Source organism: Orussus abietinus, unplaced genomic scaffold, assembly GCF_000612105.2.
Source record: "Orussus abietinus isolate OABI.00-Male unplaced genomic scaffold, Oabi_2.0 scaffold16, whole genome shotgun sequence".
Taxonomy (NCBI): domain Eukaryota; kingdom Metazoa; phylum Arthropoda; class Insecta; order Hymenoptera; family Orussidae; genus Orussus; species Orussus abietinus.
Window position 1 is genome coordinate 1,507,184 of NW_019394714.1, and position 26,507 is coordinate 1,533,690.

The 26,507-nt window shown below is 46.1% G+C and overlaps 7 protein-coding genes across 12 annotated transcripts; 3 read left to right on the top strand and 4 right to left on the bottom strand.

The window, feature by feature from the left end:
* Positions 1 to 150: 150 nt before the first annotated feature.
* LOC105696924 lies at positions 151 to 1,804 on the top strand. Its single transcript, XM_012419771.2, has one exon. It carries the CDS (start codon positions 174 to 176, stop codon positions 1,788 to 1,790), a length of 1,617 nt encoding a protein of 538 aa, XP_012275194.1. The 5' UTR covers positions 151 to 173; the 3' UTR covers positions 1,791 to 1,804.
* On the bottom strand, positions 1,719 to 6,435 carry LOC105696923 (pre-mRNA-splicing factor ATP-dependent RNA helicase PRP16). Of its 2 annotated transcripts, XR_001103763.1 has the most exons (10): positions 5,853 to 6,435; positions 5,505 to 5,737; positions 5,146 to 5,429; positions 4,465 to 5,072; positions 4,216 to 4,359; positions 3,580 to 4,125; positions 3,120 to 3,486; positions 2,312 to 2,987; positions 1,957 to 2,110; positions 1,719 to 1,782 (listed from the first exon to the last, which is right to left on the bottom strand). XR_001103763.1 is itself a non-coding variant. In XM_012419769.1 (9 exons), the coding sequence occupies exons 1-9, from the start codon at positions 6,327 to 6,329 to the stop codon at positions 2,029 to 2,031; spliced, it is 3,417 nt and encodes a 1,138-aa protein (XP_012275192.1). In that variant the 5' UTR covers positions 6,330 to 6,435; the 3' UTR covers positions 1,828 to 2,028. The 2 variants fall into 2 exon arrangements, 1 of the variants encoding a protein (XP_012275192.1); XM_012419769.1 differs by lacking the exon at positions 1,719 to 1,782 and having other exon boundaries at positions 1,828 to 2,110.
* Positions 6,436 to 6,683: 248 nt separating this feature from the next.
* Positions 6,684 to 11,248, bottom strand: LOC105696941 (trifunctional purine biosynthetic protein adenosine-3). 2 transcript variants are annotated; one of them, XM_012419815.1, is made up of 16 exons: positions 11,172 to 11,248; positions 10,847 to 10,938; positions 10,674 to 10,763; positions 10,347 to 10,594; positions 10,078 to 10,277; positions 9,817 to 10,011; positions 9,614 to 9,744; positions 9,203 to 9,549; positions 8,918 to 9,140; positions 8,653 to 8,847; positions 8,298 to 8,553; positions 8,017 to 8,220; positions 7,802 to 7,948; positions 7,466 to 7,734; positions 7,115 to 7,372; positions 6,684 to 7,039 (listed from the first exon to the last, which is right to left on the bottom strand). In XM_012419815.1, exons 2-16 carry the CDS (start codon positions 10,925 to 10,927, stop codon positions 6,854 to 6,856), a joined length of 3,030 nt encoding a protein of 1,009 aa, XP_012275238.1. In that variant the 5' UTR covers positions 10,928 to 10,938; positions 11,172 to 11,248; the 3' UTR covers positions 6,684 to 6,853. The 2 variants fall into 2 exon arrangements, with proteins under 2 accessions (XP_012275238.1, XP_012275237.1); XM_012419814.1 differs by having other exon boundaries at positions 11,085 to 11,226.
* A 127-nt stretch (positions 11,249 to 11,375) lies between these two features.
* LOC105696943 (succinate dehydrogenase [ubiquinone] iron-sulfur subunit) lies at positions 11,376 to 14,157 on the top strand. The gene is made up of 6 exons (XM_012419819.1): positions 11,376 to 12,027; positions 12,114 to 12,364; positions 12,542 to 12,839; positions 12,931 to 13,053; positions 13,121 to 13,335; positions 14,077 to 14,157. Exons 1-5 carry the CDS (start codon positions 11,851 to 11,853, stop codon positions 13,256 to 13,258), a joined length of 987 nt encoding a protein of 328 aa, XP_012275242.1. The 5' UTR covers positions 11,376 to 11,850; the 3' UTR covers positions 13,259 to 13,335; positions 14,077 to 14,157.
* Positions 13,337 to 16,332, bottom strand: LOC105696942 (serine/threonine-protein kinase Chk2). Of its 2 annotated transcripts, XM_012419817.2 has the most exons (8): positions 16,278 to 16,332; positions 16,039 to 16,211; positions 15,523 to 15,792; positions 15,175 to 15,431; positions 14,892 to 15,095; positions 14,655 to 14,828; positions 14,422 to 14,586; positions 13,337 to 14,324 (listed from the first exon to the last, which is right to left on the bottom strand). In XM_012419817.2, the coding sequence occupies exons 2-8, from the start codon at positions 16,187 to 16,189 to the stop codon at positions 14,106 to 14,108; spliced, it is 1,440 nt and encodes a 479-aa protein (XP_012275240.1). In that variant the 5' UTR covers positions 16,190 to 16,211; positions 16,278 to 16,332; the 3' UTR covers positions 13,337 to 14,105. The 2 variants fall into 2 exon arrangements, with proteins under 2 accessions (XP_012275240.1, XP_012275239.1); XM_012419816.1 differs by having other exon boundaries at positions 16,039 to 16,303.
* Positions 16,333 to 16,606: 274 nt separating this feature from the next.
* Positions 16,607 to 19,215, top strand: LOC105696854 (pescadillo homolog). Its single transcript, XM_012419639.1, has 9 exons — positions 16,607 to 16,814; positions 16,900 to 17,133; positions 17,220 to 17,727; positions 17,795 to 17,931; positions 17,995 to 18,254; positions 18,318 to 18,502; positions 18,591 to 18,748; positions 18,841 to 19,045; positions 19,116 to 19,215. The coding sequence occupies exons 1-9, from the start codon at positions 16,791 to 16,793 to the stop codon at positions 19,139 to 19,141; spliced, it is 1,737 nt and encodes a 578-aa protein (XP_012275062.1). The 5' UTR covers positions 16,607 to 16,790; the 3' UTR covers positions 19,142 to 19,215.
* On the bottom strand, positions 19,188 to 26,457 carry LOC105696852. 3 transcript variants are annotated; one of them, XM_012419635.2, is made up of 11 exons: positions 26,056 to 26,457; positions 24,917 to 25,010; positions 24,621 to 24,763; positions 24,297 to 24,540; positions 24,042 to 24,217; positions 23,838 to 23,977; positions 23,549 to 23,755; positions 23,368 to 23,450; positions 21,265 to 23,276; positions 20,799 to 21,138; positions 19,188 to 20,615 (listed from the first exon to the last, which is right to left on the bottom strand). In XM_012419635.2, the coding sequence occupies exons 2-11, from the start codon at positions 24,966 to 24,968 to the stop codon at positions 20,518 to 20,520; spliced, it is 3,495 nt and encodes a 1,164-aa protein (XP_012275058.1). In that variant the 5' UTR covers positions 24,969 to 25,010; positions 26,056 to 26,457; the 3' UTR covers positions 19,188 to 20,517. The 3 variants fall into 3 exon arrangements, with proteins under 3 accessions (XP_012275058.1, XP_012275057.1, XP_012275059.1); XM_012419634.2 differs by having other exon boundaries at positions 25,681 to 26,457; XM_012419636.2 differs by lacking the exon at positions 26,056 to 26,457 and adding an exon at positions 25,584 to 25,640.
* Between the last annotated feature and the right edge of the window lie 50 nt (positions 26,458 to 26,507).

Sequence of the window (26,507 nt, forward strand, 5' to 3'; positions counted from 1 at the left end):
CTAGCGTCGAGTCCCAGGACTCGGTGGTGACCGATGGCTCCAGGTCGACGCCACCCTGTCCGAGCTATTCCCCTAGTCAAAGGAGTCGATACTCCCAGCCGAATCTGCCCACGCTCCTCCTCTCCGTCAGCGACCGGAGGTCCCTGGGCGGCTCCCCGGATCGCCGCATCAGGATGTCGCAGCCGACCTTGAACTCCAGCTTCAGCGGCATCAACTTCGCGGGCGTCAACCGGGGTAGACTCTCGTATTCCAGCCTACGGAACTCCGGGGACACCAGCATCAACCTCCAGATCAAGGAGGAGATCCTGTCGACCCCGAACGTGTACACCCTGGCCAATGACGGGGCCGGGGAGAGAGGCTCCATCGTCGCGAACGACCCTGCGAGGAATTTCTGGATGCGCCAGGAGTGCACTCCCACCAGGAGGGAGAGGCTCTCGCAGCCAACGCTCGCCATTGGGGACCACTACCCTGGCCGCAGCCAGCAGAGGTATTCTCAGCCCTGCCTAACCGTGGGTAGAGAGCCGGTCCAGGTCCTCAGGTCGCCGATCCAGCAGAAGAGGTTCGGCTCCCCCGCGGTGAAGACGAAGCAGAGGGACCGGCTCATCCAGCTGGATTTCGGCATCAGTCGGTATAGGACCCTGAAGGACTTCCCGGCGACGTCGAACAAATTCAACCGGGACAGGTTCTCCATCCCAGAGCTGGAGACCTCAAACGACCTGCGGCTCATCGCTGGGACGCCGAAGCAGAGGTTTAGCCTGGACAGTTCCCTGAACTCGGACGCGGCGAGGTCGAGGCTGCTGCCGATCGCCAGCTCCCCCATCTCGGAACAGCAACAGCAGGTCAAGCCCTCGGACAAGGTCAGGCTTCCCGTGGACACCTTCGAGAACATCATCAGGACGAGCGCCGGCCCCGTTCTGGGGGTTGGGGAACTCAAGCGAGAGAAGCTCGTCCCTTCCTTGCCCCCGACCACGAAGACGGGCCTGCCGGCGAACAGAGAGAGGATGTCCGTTCCGGAAATCAGGAACTCCAGTCTCCGTCGCCTCCTGGACTCGCCCATAAAACAGAGGCACAGCCTCGCCGGGATCCCGAGGCAGGCGTTGCTGCCCACGATTGAGCTGCCCGAGGTCATTTCCGGAAAATCCACGAAGAACGTCCTGGAGAAGATGTCGGTCCCCGGAGAAAAGGAACCGCCGAGGACGACCTCCGACCCTCCGGAGGCTCAGGACGAACCCAGACACATTCAACGACACTACTCCTACACCTACGACGTCGTGGACAGCCACAACGTCCCGCTCTCCAGCAAGTTCAACTTCTCCCTGCTGTCCAGGAAGAAGTACCTCGAGAGCAACTTCGACAAGAACGAGCAGATCGTCACCACGGTTCTCGAGACCGAGATCCCGATGATCCTGAGCAGTCCCAAGTACACGAAGAGGACCCGAGTGTACTCGGCCAACGACATGCCCAAGTGGATGAAGAAGTGCCTGGAGAACGAGAACTCCAGGAAGGACGCCGCCATCGAGGAGGAGATCAAAGTCAACGGGGCACCGGAGGATCCGAGGCGAGTACTCGCGAACTTGCGGAATGGCATCTCCAAGGAAAGTCATTTGCATACTGCCGAGGTGAAACTAGTCCCTCACTCGAAGACACCCCGCGACTCTTCGGAAACCACTTACGTCGCCACCGAGTCCTTGAAGAGCGTCGACAGGAAAGTCGAGGCCTTCGTCGACACGAAGGAGAGCTACACTGGGTTCTTCGACGATTCGGATTCCGAAGACTCCACGTCTATATAAATAAATAAATTAATAAATTAATCAGTTAATAAGTAAGTATCGTTAGGAACTTGTCATCGGCTGGAATACAATGTCAAATACATACGCGCATACATGTGTAACGAAATGACATTTGATTTCCGTTTTACCGAAGTATTAATTAAAAATGCGATTGGCATTTATTTACAATTCAGGTACTCCTGGCTCATGGAAGACGGAGTACCCTAAGTCCATTATATCACAGTTGCATCGACAGCCTTCACAGACCAAGTCGACCTGGGGTCTTCCGATAAGGTGCTGGAGTCCCAGGCTCCCTGACACCAGGTGTCAGGATTTCTTTTCTGCAATACAGAGAAAAACACCTGGATTAAATCCACATCAATAAGTTTCTAACCCTAAGTTATCCTCGAGTCATCTTAACACGGACGTCGACCTGACATCGATTTTAAATAAAACAAAAATAAATAGTACCGCTCTAATTTGAAGTACAATAAAATAAATTTCGCGGTATCGAGTCAAGTCAAACTGGCGAGGAAACGTACTTCTTGACGGAGGCCAGCTCCCGTTCCAGCTGTTCCTGTGCCCTGGCCTTCATCTCCTCCTCCGCCTCCTTCATCTGGCCCTCCATCTCGTGGAGATGCTGCATCGCTTGCTGCCTTTTAGCTCGACCGCTGCGACCGGTCTCCTTAACGCTGAAGAACATGGGTCCCAGTTCCGCCAACCAATGGCCATCCACGGCGGTTACGCACTGCATGTACTCCTTGGCGGTCATCACCAGCTCGTGGTAGACCACGTAATCCGGAGTGAAGCCCATGCCGAAGAGAGCCGAGGTCGGGTGCAGGTGGCAAGGCATTCCTGTGCGACAATTCACGTACTCCCCGATGCCTTTCAACCTGGCGGCCTGGTGGAAGTACGCCGAGCAGATGCACTTCCTGACAACGTCCCAGTCGGTGCCGCAGCTGATCACCTCCATCTTCTGCTGCTTCAAGATCTCCTCCAGCTGCTGGCGCACCTCTCTGACCTTGCGCATCGCCTTTGCGTGAATGAAGTGCTCGTTGCACCAGGAACTCGAATATCCGTTCGACTTCCACTGGTTGTAGACGTTGAGGTAGGTGAGATGGTCGGACTCCGGCACCTGGAACTTCTCCCTCGCCGAGTCGGAGTCCTCCTCGCGACCCTTCGGCCGGTAGAAGATAGAAGGCACGGAAAGCATGGACACTGAATAAAAAAAAAAAAAGTTCATCCTTAACTTCGTACGTTTTTATGGAATCGCTTGGAACCGTGGAAAGAGACAAAAATATAGAATTTTTCCGGGGACTTCCTGATTTCTACAGGGAGGTGGGTACTTACCTATAATGAGGATGTCCGCCGTGCAGCCGAGCTGAGAGGCGACGATCAACATCTGACACTGTGGAGGGTCCAACGGGAATTCCGCCATTTGTCGACCGAGAGGAGTGAGTCGTCCGGTGTTGTCGAGGGCGCCCAGGATCCAAAGCTGATACAGGGAGTTCAAGATGTTGTCCTGTGGCGGCGGGTCCATGAAGTGGAAAGCGAGGAGGTCCTGGACGCCGAGAGATTTCAGAAGGAGGACCGTGTTGGCCAGGTTCGTCCGCTGGATTTCCGGAACGCCCGTTGAGAGGAGCTCGTCCAGGTACTGCCTCCTGGTGTAAAGTCGGTAGCAGTGTCCTGGCCCGGTTCTGCCAGCTCTTCCGGCTCGCTTAAAAAAAAAAAAAATACGATATCCATAAGTATGATTTTGAATATTTTATATATTAATTCGATTACTTTCTGTTCGGCTTCGATACTCTACCTGGTCGGCGTTGGCCTTGGACACGGGGTACACCTGCAGCGCGTCCATGCCGATTCTCGGATTGTACACCTTGAGCTTGCAGTACCCCGAGTCGACCACGAAGACGATACCGTCGACGGTGAGCGAGGTCTCCGCAATGTTGGTGGCCACGACGCACTTCCTGTACCCGCCCTCCGCCCGCTGGAAGATCTTCGCTTGGAGGTCCGACGGGAGCTGGGAGTAAATCGGGAGGATCGACAAAGGCGGCGCCGACTCGATCTCCGCCAGACGCTCCTTCAGGGCCTCGCAGGTCACCTCGATGTCCTCCTGGCCAGGCATAAAGACGAGAACGTCGCCGCTCCTCGGTTGCAGGTGGATCTGGAGAACCTGCTTCACCGCCGCGTCCACGTAATCCTCGACCGGGTTCTTTGCGTGTAAAATCTCCACCGGGAAGGTCCTGCCCGGGATCTCGAAGGTCGCCGCATTGCCGAAGAATGCCGAGAATTTACTCGAGTCCATTGTAGCGGACGTGACAATCAACTTCAGGTCGTGCCTCCTTGCCACCACCTACAATTTCGTAGTAAAATGTAACGGTCGACTTAACGTTTCTTACATTCCTAAATATTTTATACTACGTAATTATTTTTTAAATCTAACCTCACGAAGCAAGCCAAACAGCACGTCGGTGGATAGAGAACGTTCGTGAGCTTCGTCCATGATGATTACGCTGTAGCGATCCAAGTCACCCTCTCGAAGACTCTCTCGCAGCAAGATACCATCGGTCATGTACTTGATGACAGTCTATCGAATAGAAGAACAAAATGGTTAAGAGGTTAAAAAAGTTAACGAGCTTAATTTAAGCGTGGAGTAGATGTATGAGAATAATAATGGAACGTAATCACTCACCTCCTTAGATGTGCAGTCCTCGAAACGTATGGCGTAGCCAACTTTGTCTCCAAGAGTCGTAGCCATCTCGTCGGAGACCCTTTTGGCCACAGACATTGCAGCTACACGTCGCGGCTGGCTGCAACCAACGATGCCGTATCGACTGTAGCCATCCTCGTGAAGGTATTGCGATAACTGGGTTGTTTTTCCGCTACCCGTTTCCCCCACGATCACTACAACACTGTTTTCTCTGATAACGTTAAGTAGTTCTTGCCGCACTGCAAACACTGGCAAACTCCTTCTTTGTTGCTGAATCGATCGGTGGCGAGCTTCTCCGGTTACCTCACCAGCTCCGATGTGCTTAGCATATTTTTGACCCGCTTTAAAATCCGTGTCTTGTTCGAATTGTTCTCCATCGGCTCCTTTCTGTCCATCCTTTCGAACTCCCATGATGTTTCCTATATGAGTTCCAGCTAATTCCCAGTGCTTCCTTTGAGCTCTACGTCGCTCCTTTTGCTCACGATAAAACCGAACCAATGCTGAACCTTTCCTTGCAACTAGGGCCATGTCAGAGCTCGGGTCTCGCACCGGCACCACTGGTTCTGGCTGCTTTGTGAAGACGATTCGTCCTGATTAAATTTAAATTAATTAGATGACTCCTGCATGATTAGCGAGGTACCTTAAGATGACACATTTACTCACCATCCAGAAAGGGTGGAACTACATTGTGCACCAAAAGATGAACTCTAGCTTCCCCCTCATCATCCGGGTCGTCGTCATGGTCGATGGAACTTACGACACCCGACGTGAGCATCCTATTTCGCTCCCACAGCTCGTTGTCCTTGTTTATCTGCCGCTGTTGGGCAGATACGCGTCTCTCGCGACGTGCCTCCAATTCCATTTCTTTCTTTTTTGTGTACTCCTCTGACACGTCAGAGAAGGGACGATTTTCGCCGTCACCCAATGCGTACCATTCACGGTCGAGCCTAAAATGAGATAATGAGGAAATTAACGATGATAATAAGGTACATACAAAAAATTTAATAAAGGCAGAATATAACCTCTGTTGCTCTTCTTCCCACAGCTCCTTGTCCTCGCCATCTATTTGAGGAGTAGTTCCAGAAGGTTTGTGTTCCTTATGCCAAGGGTTGTACTTGTACGACGGTGTAAATTCACTTCTGATGCTGTCCCTTGGCTCTCTAGAACCATATATTTTCGGTGTTGGATGGTCCCAACTAGATCGTCTAGGTTCCTCATCCTCGTCGTCGTCCCAGTTGCTTTTTGACGTAGGATCCTAAGGATATAATTTTAACCTTAATTGGTGATTCTTTTTTTTATGATTATTAGTTTAAACACTCGACAAATGTACACCTCAAAATAAGCAAACACAAGCACTCTCTGAGAATTACCTTCATGCGGAACTTCGGTGTTTGTGGTTCGTCCTTGAATCTGTATGGAGTCTGTTTACCGCTGTCTCTCCAACTACGGTCTCGGTCACTATTCCATTCTCGGTGTCTATCATTCTTGCTCCGAGCGTCTTTGGCTTGCTTGTCCCGGGCATCTAGCCTCTGCCTCTTTAATCGTGATTCCATACGATTTTGTGCCTCCTTATTTACACCCCCGGTGTACGTTGGAGTTTCCTCTGCATGGGCACGGTACTTCCTGTCCTTGTAATCTAATTCACTCGAGGAACACTCGGGTACCGTCCCCTTGCTAGCTTCCTGCGAGGCTTTTCTTCTCTTGCTCTCTGCCAATTTGTCCAAGCCGAAAAGTGACGACTGTGGCTTCTTAAAGGTATGGTCCGACGTTTTCTTACGTATAACCAAACCTCCTTCCTGTTTGTCGCTGGTTCCTTCCAGTCTGTACAGATCCGCGTTGTCCGACATCGTTGAAACGATCCCCTGTATTTTTCACTTCACTAGTTTACTGGAATATATAAAATATCACGAATAAAGCTTGCGCGAGACAACCTGTCAAAGGACAACAATCTGTAAAGATGGCGTCTTCCAGCGACTTGAGCAGGGTCGCATCGTATATGATCCGCAGTGCGCATGCGTTCGTCGTCCATGCTGAATTTTAGTTCAACACTTCCGAGACAATGCGCAGATGCCGCTCACACTTTTTTACCGCCGAGCAAGATCAGTGGCGGTTCATTTAACTAGGAACAAAGTAGAGGACTAGGAAAAATTCTTAAGGTTCGAGATACAATTTTGCCAATTTAGCGTATTTTCCGCTAGATCTGGCTTTTTAAAAATCTGTTTACTAGGACGAAATTACAATTTAACGGCTGGAAGGGATTCTATTGTATTCTATCCTATTCGCGGGTCGGTGCCATCCTTAGAGGATCAGAATAGGTTTGAGTGTAAGGAATACCATGTAAGTATATTCTCTTCGAAGTGAAATAATCAACCTAAATATTCCATTCGATCGAACCACTTTCGTTTAGCCGTATTTTACCCGTAGCTAACAATTTCAGTGCTTTTGGAAACGCCAGGTGTTCAACCGACTTGACTCGTTCTTGCAATGTTTCAACGGTATCATTTGGCAGCACAGGAACGGATTGTTGTTCTACGATCGCTCCAGAATCCATCTCGACCTGAAGTGAGAACATTTGGTACCATTCGTCCCAATGTAGTTCTTAAATGTATGCGTTAAAGATTTTTTTTTTTACCTCGACAAAGTGTACTGTACAGCCTGTTATTCGAACACCGGAAGCCAAGACGTCATTGTGTGCATGACTTCCTTTAAAGGATGGTAATAAAGATGGATGTATATTCAGTAAAGCTCCTTTCCATCGTTTAACAAACTCCACGGAAAGCAAACGCATAAAACCTGCGAGACACACTATTTCTACCCCGGCAGATCTTAATTCAGCATCCATTGCTAAATCGAAAGATTCTCTGCTTGAATAATCAGTGTGCTTCATTACCTACGTTTCGACGAAACGGGTAAAATAATCATCTTCAATACAAATCAATGTAAAAAATTCAATCTGGTACAGTATGACATTAAAAAATCATACCTTTGTTCTGATGCCAGCTGTTTCAGCTCTCGTCAACCCTTTTACTTTGGGTTTATTCGAGATAACTAAAACAATTTCAGCTCCGATGTGCTGGGTCGGATCTTGCGTAGCATTAATTAATGCTTGGAGATTGGTTCCACTCCCTGATATTAAAACACCCACCTTCTTCAGAGGTTTTGACAGATTCGATACCAGAGATGGCACGTGCCTGCGCATTTCGGATTCGACCGCTTTTTCAAAATGCTGCACTTTAACAATTTGCTTGTCACCTGTTCAAAAGTATCAATTAGCTTCACACACTTTATTCAACATGTTTTAATAAATAATATAATTTACCTTCTAAAGGCCTCACTGATCCCATAAGAACGGCATTTTCGCAACGAAGTTTATCGAGAACCTCTTTTTGGTGTTCTGGAGAACATATGACGACAGCACCGATGCCACAGTTAAATGTTCGTAACATTTCAGATTCACTTACACCACCTAAAAATGTATTAGTTTTTATAACATGTAACGGATATTGTTAAATAATTTTTTTTAATTACACTAACCGAGAGTAGCTAACCAACTGAAGACTGGGAGAATGTTCCACTTGGTTGCATCGAGAACAACTCCGACCCCTTTTGGCAAAACCCTAGGAATATTTTCAACGAGACCCCCACCTGTGATATGTGCGAATGCTTTCACTAGATGAGACTTCAACACCGGAAGCACTGCTTTGGTGTAGATTTTTGTAGGCTCCAACAAGACCTTTCCTGAAATTGGATATCAACGTAAAATAAACGTTTTTAAATTAATTTACATTTTATGTAAACATTTTAAATATTCACACCTATAGTCCTTCCTTCCAAATCGAATGGTGCGATGTCTGAGTATGATTTGTTGGCCATCTTCAAGATTTTTCGAACCAAACTAAATCCATTGCTGTGAATTCCACTAGATGGAATTCCAATGACAACGTCTCCTACAGTTATGTCAGAAATAAGAGGAAGTAAATCTTTCCTCTCGACTGCTCCGACGGCAAAACCAGCCAAGTCGTACTCTCCATCGGGGTACATGTCTGGCATCTCTGCAGTTTCTCCACCAACCTGTGGATACAATTATTTTTTTTTTCTTCTGAATTCTTTTTCGTGCAATGTCAATCGAACATTTTCAACATATTGCATTATACACGTGAGTCTACATACCAGAGCACAACCTGCTCTTCGGCAGCCCTCCGATACACCTTCGATCACTTTGACAGCTACTCTAACATCGAGTCTTCCACAAGCAAAATAGTCAAGGAAGAATAATGGTTCAGCTCCGTGTGCCAAGACATCATTGACACACATTGCAACCAAGTCGATGCCCACGGAGTCATGGGAATTACATTCTATTGCAATCTAAAAAAAAAATTACTTTAAAATAATGTCCAGGTTTGTATTATTTCCACACGTGAGAATATATTTTTACCTTTAACTTAGTGCCAACGCCATCCGTTCCAGACACCATAAATGGATCAGTGTATCCAGCAGCTTTAATGTCAAATAACCCACCGAAACCTCCAATGCTACCCACCGAGCCAGGACGTTTAGTCAAAGCAACTGCTGGTTTAATAAAAGACACCACAGAATCACCAGCTTCGATGTCAACTCCACTGCACTTATACGTCAATGAGCCACTCTGTAAGATCGACCTAAAATATGACAAATAAAAAATTTTAGTCAAAGAAAGGTCTAAAGCTATTGTCATTCTTACCTACAGATCCCCTTATGTGCGATGTCTTTTCTAAATTGCATTCCTTCAAATGAAATATATTTGGCTGCTGCCGTAGCTTTACCTGCTGCGGCAGCCAACGAAGGTGCCAGACACACAGTGATCAGAACTCTTCCACCATTCGTTACAAATTCTCCACTGGATGATAGTGACGTGCCACTGTGGAAGACGTAATGATTCTGCCAGTGACTTACTTCATCAATACCTTTTATCGGCTGTCCTTTCGAAGAAGATTCAGGATAATTACGAGAGGCTATAATAACTCCTGCTGCAAAGACACCCTTTTTCCATCCTACTTGAGACTCAGTCAGAGTACCATTGCAACACGACTGCAATTAAAACACTTTTAAAATACACACAATTTTTTTAAAAAGCACTAGACAATATATCCACCTGCATAACAACAAAAAGATCAGACTGAAGAAGTGGTAAAATGACTTGTGTCTCTGGATCTCCAAATCTGCAGTTGAATTCCAACACTTTAGGGCCGTCGCGAGTTAGCATTAAACCAGCATACAATACTCCTGCCAAAATAAAAAAAAAAATAATTACTCTAAGTGTAACGTGTTAAGATATTTTTCACATATGCAACTGACCCACAAAAGGAATATTCTCGTTTCTTAATCCATCAACTGCTTTCTGCAAGATGTTGGACTTGACTAGTTGACATTCTTCTTCGGTTAATAAAGGACAAGGACAATAAGCTCCCATTCCTCCAGTATTAGGTCCAGTGTCCCCGTCAAATATTCTTTTGTGATCCTGTGCTGGTATCATGTGCACAACGGTATGACCTAAGAGAATCGATCGTTATTATTTAATATCACATTGTGTATTGACTTGCTAATTAATTACAGTACCGTCTGTGAACGCCAGTACGGACACTTCTTCACCCTCCAGAAGTTCTTCGACGATGACTACTTCTCCAGCGGAACCAAATTTCTTGTGAGTTAATACCTCGTCGATTGCCTGGCATGCTTCACTCTTATTCGCAGCAACCACTACGCCTTTCCCTGCAGCTAGTCCTGACGCCTTTACTACTAGGGCATCAAATTGAGATCTGAAAAATGCATAATTAGATTTTATGTTTAAAAAAAAAATGAAGAAAAATAAAATTTGAAGTCTGTACTCTTTCACAAATTTTTTTGCATCATCCGCATTGGTGAAACCTTTCCACCTTGCAGTCGGAATATTATGTCGATCCATGAAACGTTTCGCCCAATCCTTGTTCGTTTCAATTCTAGCTGCATCTGTCCGAGGGCCAAAACACGAAATACCATTTTTTGCCATCTCATCTGCCAATCCACTAGCCAGATAATCCTCGGGTCCCACTACCACTAAACTCACATTATTTTCTTTGCTCCACTTCACGATTTCCTGCATTAAATAAAAAGAAGATATTAATAACATTGCTACTTTTACTCAAGAATGATGCATCGGAGGTAATAAATTGTACCTTATTATCTTTGATGTTCAACTGTACCAAAGAAACCTTATCAACTCGTGCTATCCCACAGTTTCCAGGAGAAACAAAAATTTTGTGTACCTAATGGATAAATTAATCATCAAATTATCATATCAAAAAATTATAAAACCAATATTTCTCTTATGCAAGCGGAGAATACTTGCTTTTTCAGACTCCGACAGTTTCCAACATATCGCATGCTCTCTGCCTCCACCTCCGATGACTAAAATGATGTGTCCTTCCATTCTTGATATAACTGCGATAACAAAACAAAATTGGAAACCATAGATAATTACTATTAACCGCAAATATACAAAACATTAGTGATTATTTAAATATCTTCTCGCTATTATAAAGATATCACACTCATTAATCCTGACACTATAATTGAGGATTTCTCACCGTCTTATCGAATTATGTCATAGAAAATTAACTTTATGGATATTTAATCAATCCAGTGGATTTACAGGTGTCAAAAGAACCGGTTACCTCCAATGACTTAAAGGAACTCAACAGGTGAGAATACCACGTGCGTCAACGACAAGCGCGCGGGTGCGTGAATGCTGGAAAACCCACCGCAACGTGCGCTTCTACAGAATCGCAGCCACCTGATTGGTCGACGCGAGGTCACGAGGTCGCGCGTCGACCAATCAGAAGCGAGCAACGTATCGGATGTATTCTTGGCAGGGGAGCTTAAAATTTCGTAAGATTTATCATCCACCGATAACTCTCATGACCTGTTTGAATAGCTGCAACGCACTGATATTCAAAACAATATATTGTCTCGACTTCGCGGGATTTAATTTCACTCTGTGCAGAGTCTTTAACCATTTCTCATATATTTTTTTTGTTATTTTCAAAGTTATCTTCCCGCGAATCTGGGAGAAAGGGGACAGATCTCTTTTTGAGCCCGTTGCTTAATCGCAATCGTGGGTCACCGACGTCACCTCGACTTTATTTTCTACACTGAACATGGAAAATAGTCTGCCGAGTGAAGTAATAATACGGGCTTATCGAGATCCACACACTGACAGGAATTAATTGGTTGTTCTTGTTACGAAAACTTCTTATCGAAACGTGCGATGTTCAGTGAGGTCAGAACGCGCTCATTTGAGGAGGCTGTATAAAGGCGTGTGTCAATTCTACCGATTTCAAACCATCAGGAATAATGTCAACGATTTGTTATTTGCCGGCGAGGAGACTACTATCAAGAGTACGAAAAGATGTGGCTTTTGACAAACGTTGGAAAACTCAGAAACCGAAGCCTATAATTGATGAGGAACATCCGAAGCTTGTCAAAGACCAAGAGACTAGGAAAGTCTGTCACGAACCTTCTACGGCTCCCGTTAGTCGCTTTTTCGATTTTGCTCATTATTTTGTAAAAAGTGTCTGGATCTTGATACAATGTAAACTTTGCATGTATTATTTTAGAAGAAGAAACTGGAGCCCATTCTCAAGACGGTAAAAGTGTATCGATGGAATCCCGAGGCTCCAACCATTAAACCATACTTGCAACAATACACAGTGGACCTGAACAAGTGTGGCTTAATGGTGCTGGACGTGCTACATCTGGTCAAGGCACAACACGACGCGTCTCTGTCATTTCGCAGATCCTGTCGCGAAGGAATCTGTGGAAGTTGCGCAATGAACATAAACGGTGTCAACACATTGGCCTGCATCACGTAAAGACCTCTAAATGACAACTCGAGCGTTAAACGTATTTTTTAAACAACATCCACGATGCATTATGAGATCGGTGTATCACGCAATGCACAGATCACATACAAAACAATCCGATAAAAGTAAAAGGTGTTTATGAAATGTGGTGCTCCAAAGATTAATGCTCATGTTCATATTAGGAAAGTTATGAGAGACAAGAAGCCTTTGATTATTTATCCGCTGCCACATATGTATATAATTCGAGATCTGGTTCCGGATATGGGACACTTCTTGGAGCAGTATAAAAAAATTGATCCTTGGTTAAAACGCGTTGACGAAGATGGCATCATAGGCCAAAGGCAGCTTTTACAGAGCGAAAGAGATCGCAACAAATTGGATGGACTGTACGAGTGCATTCTTTGTGGATGTTGTTCGTTCGCTTGTCCACCGTATTGGTGGACAGGTGACAAATATTTGGGACCCGCAGTTCTTATGCAAGTAAGAATTAAAACAAATTAATTTATGCGATTAATGGAATTTACCGGAATCGGAATTTCAGCAGAATTTAATGTCTAATATTTTTCTAAAGGCATACAGATGGATTATAGATTCCAGGGACACTGGATCCAAGGAAAGGCTTGCCGCACTTCGTGATTTTTACTCAGTGTTTCGATGCCACACTATTTTTAACTGTACAAAAACATGTCCAAAGGTTGGTCCATTATTTAGATCTTGACTAGATTTACGTTGAACAGCATATTCTAATCTTTTATTTTTAGGGTTTAAATCCAGGAAGAGCAATTGCCGAAATCAAACGATTACTTGTGGGTCTGGCCAGCAAGAAAAATCCTGACATGGAAACTCCGATTCCAGATGCTTGCACGGGAGAAGATGTATTTCCATGCAAACAAAATTGAAAATACGATAAACGAAATAGTTATCGTCTTCTCCCCGGACAAATTAAAATATTTATTATCAACGACTGCATGGAAACGTAATACGAAAATATAACTTTAATATGCCACGAATTTCATCACATAACAAAATCCTTCTAATACGTAAATATTAATTGTAATCCTGAGGAAGGGAGTACGACAGCGATACAAAACTTTTTAGTGGTACGCATACAAAATAAAGTACGTGACAGTTACGGATTATTTAAACGATACATCACGTTAAATAATAACATATATATCAATTCATTGCTAGATGTATCCCAACTCTTACGAGTGCGTATTCATTTTTTTTATAGTAGAAAAATACTGTATTAACTTATGACTTAGATAAACGTATTGGAACTCCTTAGATTACATATAACTGCAATTATACCTACATAATTAGGTTACGTCTCATGAGTGAGAACCAGCTTCCGCTAAAACGAACGAATGGAAAATTCTTTTCATCCAAATAAGTCAACGAGATGGCCGTTAATCATGGCCGACTTAAAAATATATTTGGAACGAAGAGAATTCCATGATCCAATTAAATTTTATACAGCGGTGATTAATCCCCTCGGTGAATTCCTTTGGAGGGAAAGAATTTCCTCCTCGATACCGAATATATGATATCTCGTTTCGCGCGTCTGGGAAAATAATCGTATCATCACATGTGCATATTGTACTTAATGGAACAAACAAATGTTCCTGAGTCGTCACGTCGTTATCGTGTCGTTAGACGTTCTAGGACGTTTGTCTTCCTCGAATCAACCAAGGTACATCAAGTCGATATGTTACAGGTATAGCTAGAACAAGACTCAGAGATATTCTATTCTACTCGAGCCCTCTTTAAAGATGTCGTGACATTGTTGATCCTTCCATCGGTGGACTCCGGGAGCAATGCTGGACTACAGTTCTCTTCGTCACTTTGTCTCGTCATCAGAAAGCGCACAGTTTCTCGCATTTCTTTGTCACGTAGCCACGGATGCAGTAACACTTGCCGAGTGGTAATACGCTTCATGGGATCTACGGTCATCATTTGCTTTATCTGGGCCGAAGAAATAAATTAATATTTCACATCTGTGTATTTATTACTACCACATGTTGCATCGATTGTTAGTTATGACGACGTCAAAAAATCATACCAAACTTATGGCTTCTGGAGATACGTGGTGAAACCTTGTCTGTGGGAATGTATAGATGCCTTTAATGATCTGCTCCTGCAGACTGTACCGCCTGTTGTTAACATTAAACGGTACCAACCCACTCAGACAACAATATAAAATCACTCCCAAACTCCACACATCTACCTGTAAACATTTATATATTTCTCAAGGGACGCAGGTTATGTCATTTGATCTCCTTTGATTTCACTTACCTGTTTAGTGTATGTACCACGTCCACCTGTGATGAGTATCTCTGGAGCAACATACATTGGGGTCCCACAAAAAGTTCTCATCAATGTTTCAGCTTTAATTAATTTTGACAATCCAAAGTCAGTCACCTTCACCAGAGTCACATCAGCGTCGCTTGCCAATAGAATATTCTCCGGCTATGGAAAGAAACAATGTACAGATTAATATTACCGTTATCAAATTGACATTAAAAAGATTACCTTTAAATCCCGATGCGTAATTCCTCGGGTGTGAAGATAATCGACAGCGAGGACAACTTGATAAAATATTAGCTTCGCGTTTTTCTCTGACAACCCGTTTTTTTTTAGAATCCTCTCAAATAGTTCACCGCCTTCCATTAATTCAAGTACAATGTAAACATTTGACGGTGTGTCGATGATTTCTTCCATGCGAATAATACATGGCTGAAAGTGAAACAAGCTATGAATATAACAATATTCAACGAGAGAAAGACCAATTTGTATACAAACTATATCCACGTACATGCTTGAGCTCTTTCAGTATCCTGACTTCGTTCATTATTTTTTCTGGATCATTGAAAGAATTTCTATTCCCATTCATCGTAAGACTCGTCTTTGATATTGTCTTCATAGCGAATCGCTTGCCACCGATTTTCATGAATACCATTTTAACTTCTCCGCAAACTCCGGATCCTAATGTCCTAGAAACGGCATATTTACATCTTAACTCGGGTGGCAAGCCGCTGCCATTGACACCGATAATATTCATGAATATGTAAACTGAAAAGGGTAGTAAAATATCTTTATCTTCCGATACTTATACATTCTCAATAAAATGTAGCTGCCTCTGAGCCGAAGTAAAACATTTTACCAACAAACTTTGCTTGAGTAATCGATATCATATCGTTATTTTCCAGGACTACCCTTTTTTTTTGCCCGACTAGAATTTTGTTAACAAAAGTTCCGTTATGACTTAGATCTTCCAAGTATACCACCATATCGTTGGTGTCACTGATGGATTCTTTAATGATTCGAAAATGAACTTTGCTAACGGTACTGGTCCACTTTAATTTGGAGTCCTGTGCCACATGAATATCACAGCTAGGAGATCGTCCCAATGTGTATTCCCCTTTTGACATTTCTGGAAGACAAGAGATTAAACTAATTAATTTTTCAATCTACTGTAAAGCGTCTAATAAGTCATGTTTTTACGATGAGAATAAAAACTAAAAACAACAGTGCTAGGTTTCAATTAAATTCAAAACGTTTAATGGACAAAGTATTTAATGTTCAATTTATCTGTTGTGCCGGACAAGCGGTAAAGTGTATTTACGCCGCGGATAGGAAATATTATGAATAGATCGATGGGAATCCAAACAGAACTTACCAATCGTTTGGAAGTAATCATTGTTTGAAAAAAGTCTGCCCCATGAATAAAGTAATTCCTGGGAATTCACTAAATCCTGAGATTGTGTCAAAACAGCGTCGGCATTTTGAGTGTCCGGCAAGGAGAGTGGCAAAAAATCGTCGTTTGCCATTCTTTATCCTCTGTTGTTGCACCTGGTTAAACAATACGAGGGCTTAACCGTATATCTTGTCCTAATCCGAGCGCTTTAAATCACTCACGAGCAACGCGCCAATAGCAAGGTCATTACGGAACATGCACGCCAACTGAAGACGTCGGAAAGCTGAGAGAACTATCGAGTTTAGGAAAAACATGGGAATAATGAAATCACGGATACCGGGTGACCTATTACACCTTCGGGGGACGCATGACGGGAGACTAGCTGGGAGACCGTGTACCTTATCCGTATAAGTGTGTCTTTCTCGCACTCATAGTCGGAAGGAGTGCGAGAGAGATAGCATGATCTCTTAGTCGCCCAGGAAGGGGAAGTCTATACAAAAATATGGTATTCAGGTGATCGTGGTGACATCTTTGAGAGAACTTTTGAAATTAAAAACTTAACCTCAAAATGTATGAAAATGCACGTGTAAATACAACTGTGTAGTCGCGAATAATTACGAATTTAGCGTTGCACTTTGGTTGCACATGCAATGTAATTTATAATATTTTACAGAAAGCGTTTATTATTCTACCAAGTATTTGTAATTAAAATAAGTTACTACGAGAAGGGGAAAATGGTCGGTCAACGAAAGAAGAAGGTATGGGGAATTTATTAGTATTTAAATTATGATTCAATGGGGACCAGTAATCTGTACCATTAATTTTCTTATATTAATATTTCAGTACGAGTCAGGTGAGGGAGCTCAGTTTATGTCAAGGAAGGCAGTCCTCAAAAAGTTGCAGTTATCGCTAAATTCATTCCGAAGACTATGCATACTGAAAGGAATTTATCCACGAGAACCTCGCAATCGCAAGAGAGCCCAGCAGGGTAAAACTGGTATCAAAATCTTATATCACAAGAAGGACATTCAATTCTTGCTGCATGAGCCTATTATATGGAAGTTGAGGGACTATAAGGTATTTTCAAATTGCATTTAAAAATATCATGGTATGTATGGTATGTACTTGAGAGTAATGATATGATTTTTTAATCCCCTTTCTAGATTTTTAATAAAAAACTCAACAAGGCAAAATCTCTTAACGACCACAGTAAAATAAAATGGTATCTCAGTAATCACGTGTCGATAAAACTTGACCACATAGTTAAGGAGCGCTATCCAACGTTCATAGATGCATTAAGGGATTTAGACGATTGCCTCACATTATGTTTTCTCTTCGGCACGTTCCCATCTTTGGCTCACATTCCCAGAGACCAGACTTTATTGTGCAGAAGACTGGTGGTAGAATTTATGCACGCTGTGATAGCAGCAAAAGCACTTCGCAAAGTGTTTATATCCATTAAAGGATACTATTACCAAGCAGAGATCAAAGGGCAGACAATTACATGGATCGTGCCACATAATTTCTGTTTCGAGCCTCAGAAGAAAAGTGAAATTGACTTTATAGTCATGTCTACGTTTGTAGAGTTTTATACCGTGCTGTTGGGTTTTGTCAACTTTAAGCTGTACCATTCTTTGAATCTCTACTACCCTCCAAAATTAAATGACATTGGTAAGAAAAAATTTTAATTTACAATTTTAATTTTAAGAGTATCAGTAATACACTGTAATTTCCCCAGGTTGTCATGATAAGGAGCTTGTTGACGAAGAAGCATTTGTATCGGAAAGAATAGCAGCTTTGACTGCACCACTGATTAGTAGTAACTCGGACAGGACGGTGGAAGAAGAGGAGTGTCAAATAGACCAATTTTCAAATGTACGTATTTGATCCGCATTATCAAAGTATAATATTATTTTTTTCTCTTGGTTTTTGTTTCAGACTGGGGAGACTGATCAATTGGAGGCTACCAAAGTTGAAGCAGCGAAAATTGATAAACTGAAAATTCTCTTCAAAGGCTTGAAATTTTTTATCAACCGTGAAGTACCAAGGGAGCCCTTGGTCTTCGTCCTTCGCTGCTTTGGTGCAGAAGTATCGTGGGATAAAACTTTATTTATCGGCGCCACTTTTGATGAAAATGATGAAACCATCACTCATCAAATCATTGATCGACCCAGCATCGATAAGCAATATATTTCAAGGTATATTATAAATATTTTTAAATGTTGATGTATATGGTTGCATACATATTTATTCGTTTTAAGATACTACGTGCAACCGCAATGGGTGTTTGATTCAGTCAACGCAAGAGAGAGGTTACCTGTGGAAAAGTACCTTATGGGTGTTACGCTTCCTCCACATTTGTCTCCTTTCACGGATGACCAACATGACCAGGTGTACATTCCTCCAGAAGCTCGTCCATCTGTTGAAATTGGAGTACAGAACAAAAGTCAGATTAATTATATTTAATAATTTTATTTTTATTAGTGAAAAAGAAGTCAACTTATTTATTTGGTACTGTTTATTTACTCCTTTAGATGATCACGGTGAGGGGATAGTCCATGACGAAGAGGAAGAAGAAGAAGAGGTTGAGGAAAATATTGCAGAAGAAACTGAGGACACAGGGGACGAGATGTCAAGTCACAAGAAGAAGAAAACAAAGAAAATTAAAAAGAAACTCGAGAAGTTGAATAAGGTTAGTTTTCGCTTTTTCTTTAATATGCTTCGATGCATCGAAGAACCATTTCACAATGATCCACAAAATATAATCGAGTCATAACTTTACAGGAGATGAAAGTCAAAGCAGGTGAAATAACAGTCGAGCCTCAATGGGACGCTCAAAGAAAAGAGAGACAGGAGTATCGACTGAGAGAGAAAATGATTAAGAAGAAGCACAGAAATTTGTACAAGAGCATGATGCAGGGTCGAGAGAAAAGGGCGAAAGAAATTTGGCTCCTTCGCAAAAAAAGGCGGCTTCACGACACAGCCGAAGGTGAGAAGCCAAAAGTGAAAAGTTAAGCGATTCGTGTCACTGTACGTATACATAAATTTTGAATCGACAGACTCGTGTACCAAAACGAATGAATAAAGAAAACATTGGCACCACTTTGAGGTAAATGTAAGTAACAATTGACTTAAAAGGGAAAGAGCTTTCCTTTTTATTGAATACTATCGCTACATCTTCAGCTCTCCTATTAATTAACCTTTAAACATAAGAGAAAAACATCTAGAATTTCAAAGCTTAGCTATTATTCAAAGAAAAATCTCTTAAACGAGCTCCCAGTATCGCTGTCATAAGGAGCACAAACCTGTTCGCAACGTTCAGTGGACACCGAGCTACTCGAAGAACCTGACAAGACTGCGTTACGGTGAAATAATTTCTACGAAGCATCTCAGCGAATAAATAAATAATGTGAGATTTTCAGGTGTCTTATATTTTTACGACACTATTTGTAAACAATTCATATAAAGTAAAAACATGCCTGTCGACAACTTAAGCCAATATTGTACAGTTAAATCTTAATTCCTCGTGGGGTGTTAAAGGTAAACCGATGTCAAAGAGGGGGAAACACTCGACAGTCCGAAGGCAATCCTTTAATCGTCTATATTTCGATAACAGTGAACTAAAAACCTACACGTCCCGAAGAGCCATTAATGAATTGTGTTATACACTTCGTTGACAAATGAAATTTACATCCACAGAGAACTAAACTCTAAATTATGAGTTATTGAGCCATTATTCTCGTCACCCGAAGGCATGACTACATTCAGAGGACCTAGACTCCACGAACATCTCCAGGGCTAAGGAAATAATTAATGTGTATCGATGACAACCAAACGTGACATTTTGCACGAATAATAAAAGAGCGATCAACCCCAGCCGTCTAATTTCAGCTACTTCAGGCCCTCGGAACCGTCGAAATAAAATAAAGCCCCCCTCGACCCAATACCTACAAATTTTGACAAAACTCAACGACCGTACATCGGATCCCCGGATAGTGTAAGGTAGTGTCCGAGAAAAACGTAAGCCTTGTTACTTTCGCAACTTGTCTCTGTTGTGGCCACGTGTCCATTACAGGGTAAACGTAGAAATTAAAATACCAGAAGAAACGCTACACTTTTTTTTTCTCTCTCTCTCTCTCTTCCTCCGCCGATGTACACGAATTTGCAAAAAACAGTTTTATAATCTAGGATCTAGATTGCCTTATCCACTATATATCGTTACCGTTAGCGACACGTTATAGTCCATTTTGTCTCATCTTTACAACATCGTCGTACGCGTCCATGACTGGTTTCCTCCCGTCCCCGCCGTCCGGTCCCCGCGCAAGAAGTGCCCGGTCGTTACATATATACAATGGTCATGGTTATCCTTAAACCGTACGACTTATGGTCAAAATGTAACTCGATGCAGGATACCCATCGTCCGTTCCTCCCAAGGCTCGCGTGGAAGCCTGGCCGACCTCTTCATTTGTCCAGCTCCAGGGCCGCGTACTGCTCCTCGTCCACCTCGGTCATCATCAGGTTGCCATCGGGCAGGAGCAAGACCACTCTTCTGGTGCCACCTGCGGAAAATTCAAGGGGACAGGTGGCTACGCGAACACCCGACAAACGACATTAGGCCTTAAATCTAGGCATCCTGGAGCGACCAACGGACGCGTCGACTTCGAGGAATCCGCAAGGTGGATCCGCAGGCAACCACGAGATCTGAAAATAAAGGGATAATTGTGAACGCAACCTCGGCGTACCTGGGGTCGGATCGTCGGCCTGCACCACCTGGGCGACGACCTGGGCCTGTCCGTCGCTGTCTTCCTGGGTGGCGGTGGCCGCGTTTCCGGCGTTGTCCATGATGGACATGACCATCTGGTTCTCGGCGGGCTCGGCCTCGCCCTCCTTCACGTAGAATTGCGAGGTCAGATTGACCTGGTCGGGGATGAGCTGGGCGACGGCCTCTGCGACGGCGTGGTCCAGGGTGAGGACGGAGCCCTCGTCGCCCTGCTGCTCCGTGGTGACGTATACGCACTGCTGCTCTCCGTCCGCTCCGCGGGTCACCAGGAGGGTCTGCCCGTCCTCTGCCTGGCCGGCAACCTGGTACCGAGAGATCAACAATTACGTTAAATTCCTCCAACCCTTGAATATCCTTAAGATAGATATTTAACCTCAAATCGGGTATATCGAATACAATATAAAAGTATTTTAAAATTAACAGCGCACCTGATAGACGATTCCGTCCTCCCCGGTGATAGTGACGAGGCTGGACGCGTCCTCGGCGGGTTTCTTGTCCTCGGGGGTCTTCTCCTCGGTCTTGGGCAGCTCCGGGGTATCGGGCTGAGCCGCGGCAGCGGCGGCCAGGGCGCCGTCGACGGAGGGGGCGGCCTCGGCAGCGGGAGCAACGGCCTCCGTGAGGGCGGGCGTCGAGGTAGATGTGACGGCGGCGGGGGTGTCGTCCAGGCAGGGCAGGCCGGCGGTGGAGGAGCCGACGGCGGGCAGGCTCATCTGGGCCGGCTCGGAGGTCTGAACGATGGTGCCGGTGGTGCCTCCGGGGCTCATCTCGACCCTCATGATGCTCCCGGTCTCGGTGAGGGACTCGAGGGAGGGTAGGACCAGCTCGGCAGCATTGGACGCGGCGGTCGCCTCGGGGTTGTCCACGGCGACGGCGGCGAGGGGGACGCTCGGCTCCAGGGGCGCAGCCAGGGCATCCTGGGCTGGAGTTTCCTGCTCAGCGGTTTGCTCCATGGGCTCGCCATCGGGACCCATGATACGTCCGGTCAGGGGACACAGGGTGAACGGACGCGGCGGGCTCTCCGGCTCGATCGGCTGCACGGCCTCCGCGTCTTGGGGCAGCAGGTCCGCCGACTCGCCCTCGCTGCTGCTCTCCTCGGTGCCGACGTGGAACTCCATGTGAAGGCCGTCGCCCTCGACCAGCTTGCTCTCCTTCGGTTTGTTCGCCGCCGCGGACCCAGGCGCAGGAGATGCCCCTGCGGCCGCGTTCACGGCTTCCGCGAACTTGCTCTTACTGCGACCCGGGGCGCCGCGGGCGCCGGCCAGGAGACCGCGGTTCCCGGCCTTGATCAGGCCCACCGCCTCCTGGGCTTTCCGCTTCGCCATCAGCAGCTTCTGTTGCGGCGAAAGCAGAGACTGCGCCTTCCCCAGCGGCACCTTCGGCAGCTGCTTCGATTGCACCAAGCTCGGCACCGTCTTCTGCGACTGCTTCGCCGTCGAGTTCAGGACGGTGAACTTGGACCTGACCTGGGTGGGGACAACGTTGGGGCTGCTGGTCGCGCATTGCACGGCCGTCACCGCCAGCCGCTTCTGGAGCACCTGACGCGGAGACTGGCACTGCACCTGCTTCGGCATTGAGGCCCTGACCGGGGTGCGGTTCGGGGAGCAGACCTCGTGCAGACCAATGGGGGTCGTCGCTCGAAGTGCCGGTCTGGGAAGGAGAGGTCGTCCGTCCGGGTTGCGCTGAATGGATCCCGGACTCGATCTGACCCCTGGGGTCATCCTGGGGCGCAGGGCCACCGGGTTTGACACCGCCGTCACCACGTGGATTTGTTGCAGCTGCGTCGGGTCCGGCTTCGGCTGGATCTTGATGGGCTCGTTCTTGATCGGTGTCGCACCAGGGCTCTTCATCAGCAGCGGTTTCGTGATCACCTTCATCTGGGTCACCATCTGGTTGCCGTCCGGTTTCGAGACCACCTTCACCGGGGCGATCGAGTTGACCTGCGAGCCCGACAACACCTGCTTGCGCACCACGTTGTTGCTGTCGCGGTTCTGCACCATCAGGATGCCCTGGGTCGGCGAGCCCTTCACGGCTATCTTCCCGCTCGGCGACGAGTCCAGCTTTATTATGCCGTCCTTCCTGGACATGACGTAGACCCCCGAGGTCAGGTTGGGCATCTGTTTCGGGTCCACCTTGACGACGCCCTTCGCGTTGGCCACCAGCACCGGCGTCTGGCAGGACTTCTGCATCTCCGGAGACTGTAGGTTCAGATTCGCCGGGATTTCGGTGCCCGATATGGTCGTCCGGTTCGAGTCGTTCGACTGGACGTCGGCGCGATGGAACGCCCTTTGGATGACGTCGCTCCGACTGGCCAACCTCTCCTCCTCGGATTCGGCCGTCCAGTCCTCGTCGCTGCCCGTGTCGCCCTTCGCCCGCTTGGCAGCGTTGCTGCAACCGTCGTCGGACTCGCTGTCCGAATAATCCATTCGCCTCTTCCCCAACACTGAGAAAGTCAACGTATTTTTAAAGTTTCTCTCCAGGACGCCGTAGAAAAATTAGATACCATGTAATGAATTCGGGAGGCTCCTACTCACGTTCGTTCTCTTCGTCTTTCATCGATCCACACCACTGCTTCACCTGGTCCAAGGCCTTCGATTTACTGGAACGCATCGGTCGTCTAAACAAACGAAAGGATTGACAATTTCGTTTTTAAACGACTAACTCTTTCTTATCTAATTTTTTCGGGAACTTAGGAACTAGGGGGTTAAGTTTTACCCAGCCTGCGGTGGAGTGCTCGGTCCAGGTTTGGTCTCGCTCTTCATCACCGTCTTCTGGGGAGTCATCGGCGACCTTCCTATTACTTTGATCGTCGTTTGTTGTCCAGCCTTCAGTTCTTTCTGCTTGGCGAGGTTCCTTTCGAACTCTTCCAACAGGTCTTTAAACACGGAGACGCTTTCTGCCGGTTCCCAAGTGTTGCGGTCACTGCAAGGTATACATGCTCATTAGGAAAATCGTGTTTCGAATTAATAAAAAATTCTTACACACTTTTTCTCAGGACACTCACTGTGGATAGCCTTCCCACTTTAGAAGGAACTCGGAACATCTCTTCTTTGGATTGAAACGTTTCGCCAAAATCTTCTCGATTACATACTCTTCGTCACTGGACTCGGTAGCTTCGCTGCCGATGATATTTGTTGGCTTAACCTGAAATTTATTATCGATGTAAAATGATTAGACAAAACACTAGGTATTTATGTGAAGGGTATACCTTCGGCTTGATGGATGGTTTCATTTTGGGCTTGTCTTTAATTTCTGGATTGACGTTCGTGGACTCGACGTTCCTTGTGGTCTTAATGTCTGAAGGCTTTGATTCCTTATTTTGTTCACTGGCTTCCTCCGGTTGCCCGTTTCTTATAACTTTTCGTACAACTATAGATTTGGAACCTGCAAACAGTTTAAATAAAATTAAGAGAAGCACCATTTTAAAGTAGAGATTATTGCCGATATAAGCGCGAAATCATACCATCGATGTTAGCACTTGCTTGGTGAGGAAGCCGAGGCATATCTTGCATCTTCGCGTTACTAATCTTTGTGAAAGTCTGAATGGTTTTCCCGGCAGCTATCCAGGAATCCCTAATGTACGAGTCCATTTTACACCACTTTTGATACAACTTCCATGAGTTGGCTGCATCTCTTTCCGATCCATCCTGTTGAATCTGTGAATCCTTCCATAACAGGAAGGCCCACACTTGTGCTTTCTGTTCATTCTGCAAAAAACGAATTTAAGTGAAGAGTCACAGCTGTTATAATTATCAGATTTAAAAAGCCAATAATGCGACAAACTAACCTTGGTGTTCTCACGGAACTGTGAAGTCCGAGAACAGGCACCCTCCTTCTCGCGGTGCTCTTGAAACTCTTCGACGAAGTGAAACACGGAATGGCACTGGCCGCACACCAACACATCCAATCTCCCTATTTCTTCTTGAGCCACTGTAACAAAAACTGCGATCAACGAATGAAACTCGACCCATACGTCGCTCCCTTTAATAAAACAAAAATTTCAACTCCAAGAAATCTAATTTTCGGTGATTCTCAGATTGCACAAAAAATAAAAATTAAAAATACACGTAGTTCATTAAATACTTTTAATGGCTGTGGGACTGGTGCCAACAGCCGTAGGAGCGTCTCCTTCCATCTCGTCCGTAACGACGGATTTCCTCTGCGATGGTGCCGTTCCCTGAAAATACAGAATTACTCTCTAAGTACACGTGCCATTCCAAAGTACACATCCAGTTGGGTAAACAAACGAGTATTTAAGCAGCTCGGTGTTAAACCTCGTTTTGGGTATAGGGATCATGTCACGAAAAACAGATGTCACCGATACTCCTTTTATTACTCATAGAGAATACAGTCCAGCGAGGCCTAAACCATAGGTTAAGTCGACGGGGAGTTTGAGACACTGGGTCCAGAGCAAGACCCGAGAACAATCCACACGTCCAAACTCCACATCTTTAACAATCGTTACGAAATAGTAATCTACGGTCTACAGGAAAAAAAAAATCGCATAGCTCTGAGCGACACGGCAGAGCGCGGTGCGCCGATTAATTAGAGGTTAACCGGGAAGTCCAGTAGAACCTGGCGCGAGGCCGCTGCCGGTGTCTGGGAAACCGTGCGAAAAGCGAGAAACCGGCGCGGCGTCCGCGCGCAATCTCGAGGGACGCGTTCACTCGCGGCTCTGTCGAGCGGATTTGTGTGTGAAATCGCGGGTAAATTCGTGTAGACTCGCGTGCACGTTCGCGTGAATATTTACGCGCGGATTCCCTCGTCGGATGTCGGAGACCGAGAGATACAGAGGCGAAGGTCCGAACCGCGTCGAAACTGCGCAGCGTGCCGGGTCGTATACTCACGGGAAGCGGCCGGACGTGCGTTTTCGCACAGGCCGCAGATCGAGACACCGTCGGGAGGAGCAAGAGCGGAGCCGTGCACTCGCTAGGTTATGCACCCGCACCCTCGGCCGGTGCGCGTCGACCGGTGGGCGAGTCGAGTTAGGAGCGGAGCGACTCGATCGGAGATCGAGGAATGCTGGCGTACGATCGCATCGCTACCTCCCGCCGCCGTGCCACTCGCGGTCCTCGCGATGCGTGTCTTGTCAAGATGGCTCTTTCGCGCCGCCGCCGACCGACTTGGTTAGCTCGACCCCTCCGCCGCGTGTCCCGGGTGTCCCGGGCGGAGCGCTTGCCTCGCACCGACGCCCTGCCTTTTTTCGCACTCGCGCCACTTACGCTGAGATATCGCACGATCCGAGCGAAGCAAATCCAAATTCCACTCGGCTAGACCGACACGGAAACCGCGACTCGAAGCCACGAGCGAAAACAGCGAGCGCGTCTGCCGACGGTGGCGCCCCGATGCTTCCCGCAGGTTCCCGCCCAAAGACCGCCGAACCGGAGGAGCAAGAGTGAGCCAGCCAGCCAGCCTCCGTTGCGTGCAGTTGCGTGCTCTTCCGCGACCCTTCAAAATTCAACGAGCCTCGAACTAACGGAAACCGGGTGACATGAACGCAGCGGGTCCCGGCCAATCGCGGCGCGAGGAATCGGCTCCAACGGAATACCGGAGGAATCGAGAGAAACTGGTCCGAACCGCTTTGGGGGCGGAGAGGTAACTGTTTCACTGAGTGCGGCGCGGCGCGGCGATACGTCGAGGATCGACCAATCGAAATCGAGCTTCACTTCGTACG

Bases quoted from the DNA above. Each gene is read 5' to 3' on its own strand.
- LOC105696941 (XM_012419815.1), bottom strand. From the start codon at position 10,927: ATGGAAGGACACATCATTTTAGTCATCGGAGGTGGAGGCAGAGAGCAT. The intron at 9,141-9,202 runs GTAAGAATGACA...GTCATATTTTAG, and splicing joins GCACATAAGGGGATCTGTAG to GTCGATCTTACAGAGTGGCT. The intron at 8,221-8,297 runs GTGTGAATATTT...ATCCAATTTCAG, and splicing joins TTTGGAAGGAAGGACTATAG to GAAAGGTCTTGTTGGAGCCT.
- LOC105696852 (XM_012419635.2), bottom strand. From the start codon at position 24,968: ATGGAAGGAGACGCTCCTACGGCTGTTGGCACCAGTCCCACAGCCATT. The intron at 23,978-24,041 runs GTATACCCTTCA...AATAAATTTCAG, and splicing joins AACCATCCATCAAGCCGAAG to GTTAAGCCAACAAATATCAT. The intron at 23,277-23,367 runs GTGAGTAGGAGC...TGACTTTCTCAG, and splicing joins GAAAGACGAAGAGAACGAAC to TGTTGGGGAAGAGGCGAATG.
- LOC105696924 (XM_012419771.2), top strand. From the start codon at position 174: ATGTCGCAGCCGACCTTGAACTCCAGCTTCAGCGGCATCAACTTCGCG.
- LOC105696854 (XM_012419639.1), top strand. From the start codon at position 16,791: ATGGTCGGTCAACGAAAGAAGAAG. The intron at 17,134-17,219 runs GTATTTTCAAAT...TCCCCTTTCTAG, and splicing joins GGAAGTTGAGGGACTATAAG to ATTTTTAATAAAAAACTCAA. The intron at 18,503-18,590 runs GTCAGATTAATT...TTACTCCTTTAG, and splicing joins AATTGGAGTACAGAACAAAA to ATGATCACGGTGAGGGGATA.
- LOC105696943 (XM_012419819.1), top strand. From the start codon at position 11,851: ATGTCAACGATTTGTTATTTGCCGGCGAGGAGACTACTATCAAGAGTA. The intron at 12,365-12,541 runs GTAAAGACCTCT...TGTTCATATTAG, and splicing joins AACACATTGGCCTGCATCAC to GAAAGTTATGAGAGACAAGA. The intron at 13,054-13,120 runs GTTGGTCCATTA...TTTTATTTTTAG, and splicing joins GTACAAAAACATGTCCAAAG to GGTTTAAATCCAGGAAGAGC.
- LOC105696923 (XM_012419769.1), bottom strand. From the start codon at position 6,329: ATGTCGGACAACGCGGATCTGTACAGACTGGAAGGAACCAGCGACAAA. The intron at 4,360-4,464 runs GTGAGTGATTAC...TCTATTCGATAG, and splicing joins AGGACTGCACATCTAAGGAG to ACTGTCATCAAGTACATGAC. The intron at 2,111-2,311 runs GTACGTTTCCTC...TCTGTATTGCAG, and splicing joins GAGCTGGCCTCCGTCAAGAA to AAAAGAAATCCTGACACCTG.
- LOC105696942 (XM_012419817.2), bottom strand. From the start codon at position 16,189: ATGGCAAACGACGATTTTTTGCCACTCTCCTTGCCGGACACTCAAAAT. The intron at 15,793-16,038 runs GTAAGTTCTGTT...CTTGTCTTCCAG, and splicing joins TGATTACTTCCAAACGATTG to AAATGTCAAAAGGGGAATAC. The intron at 15,432-15,522 runs GTAAAATGTTTT...TACCCTTTTCAG, and splicing joins TACTCAAGCAAAGTTTGTTG to TTTACATATTCATGAATATT.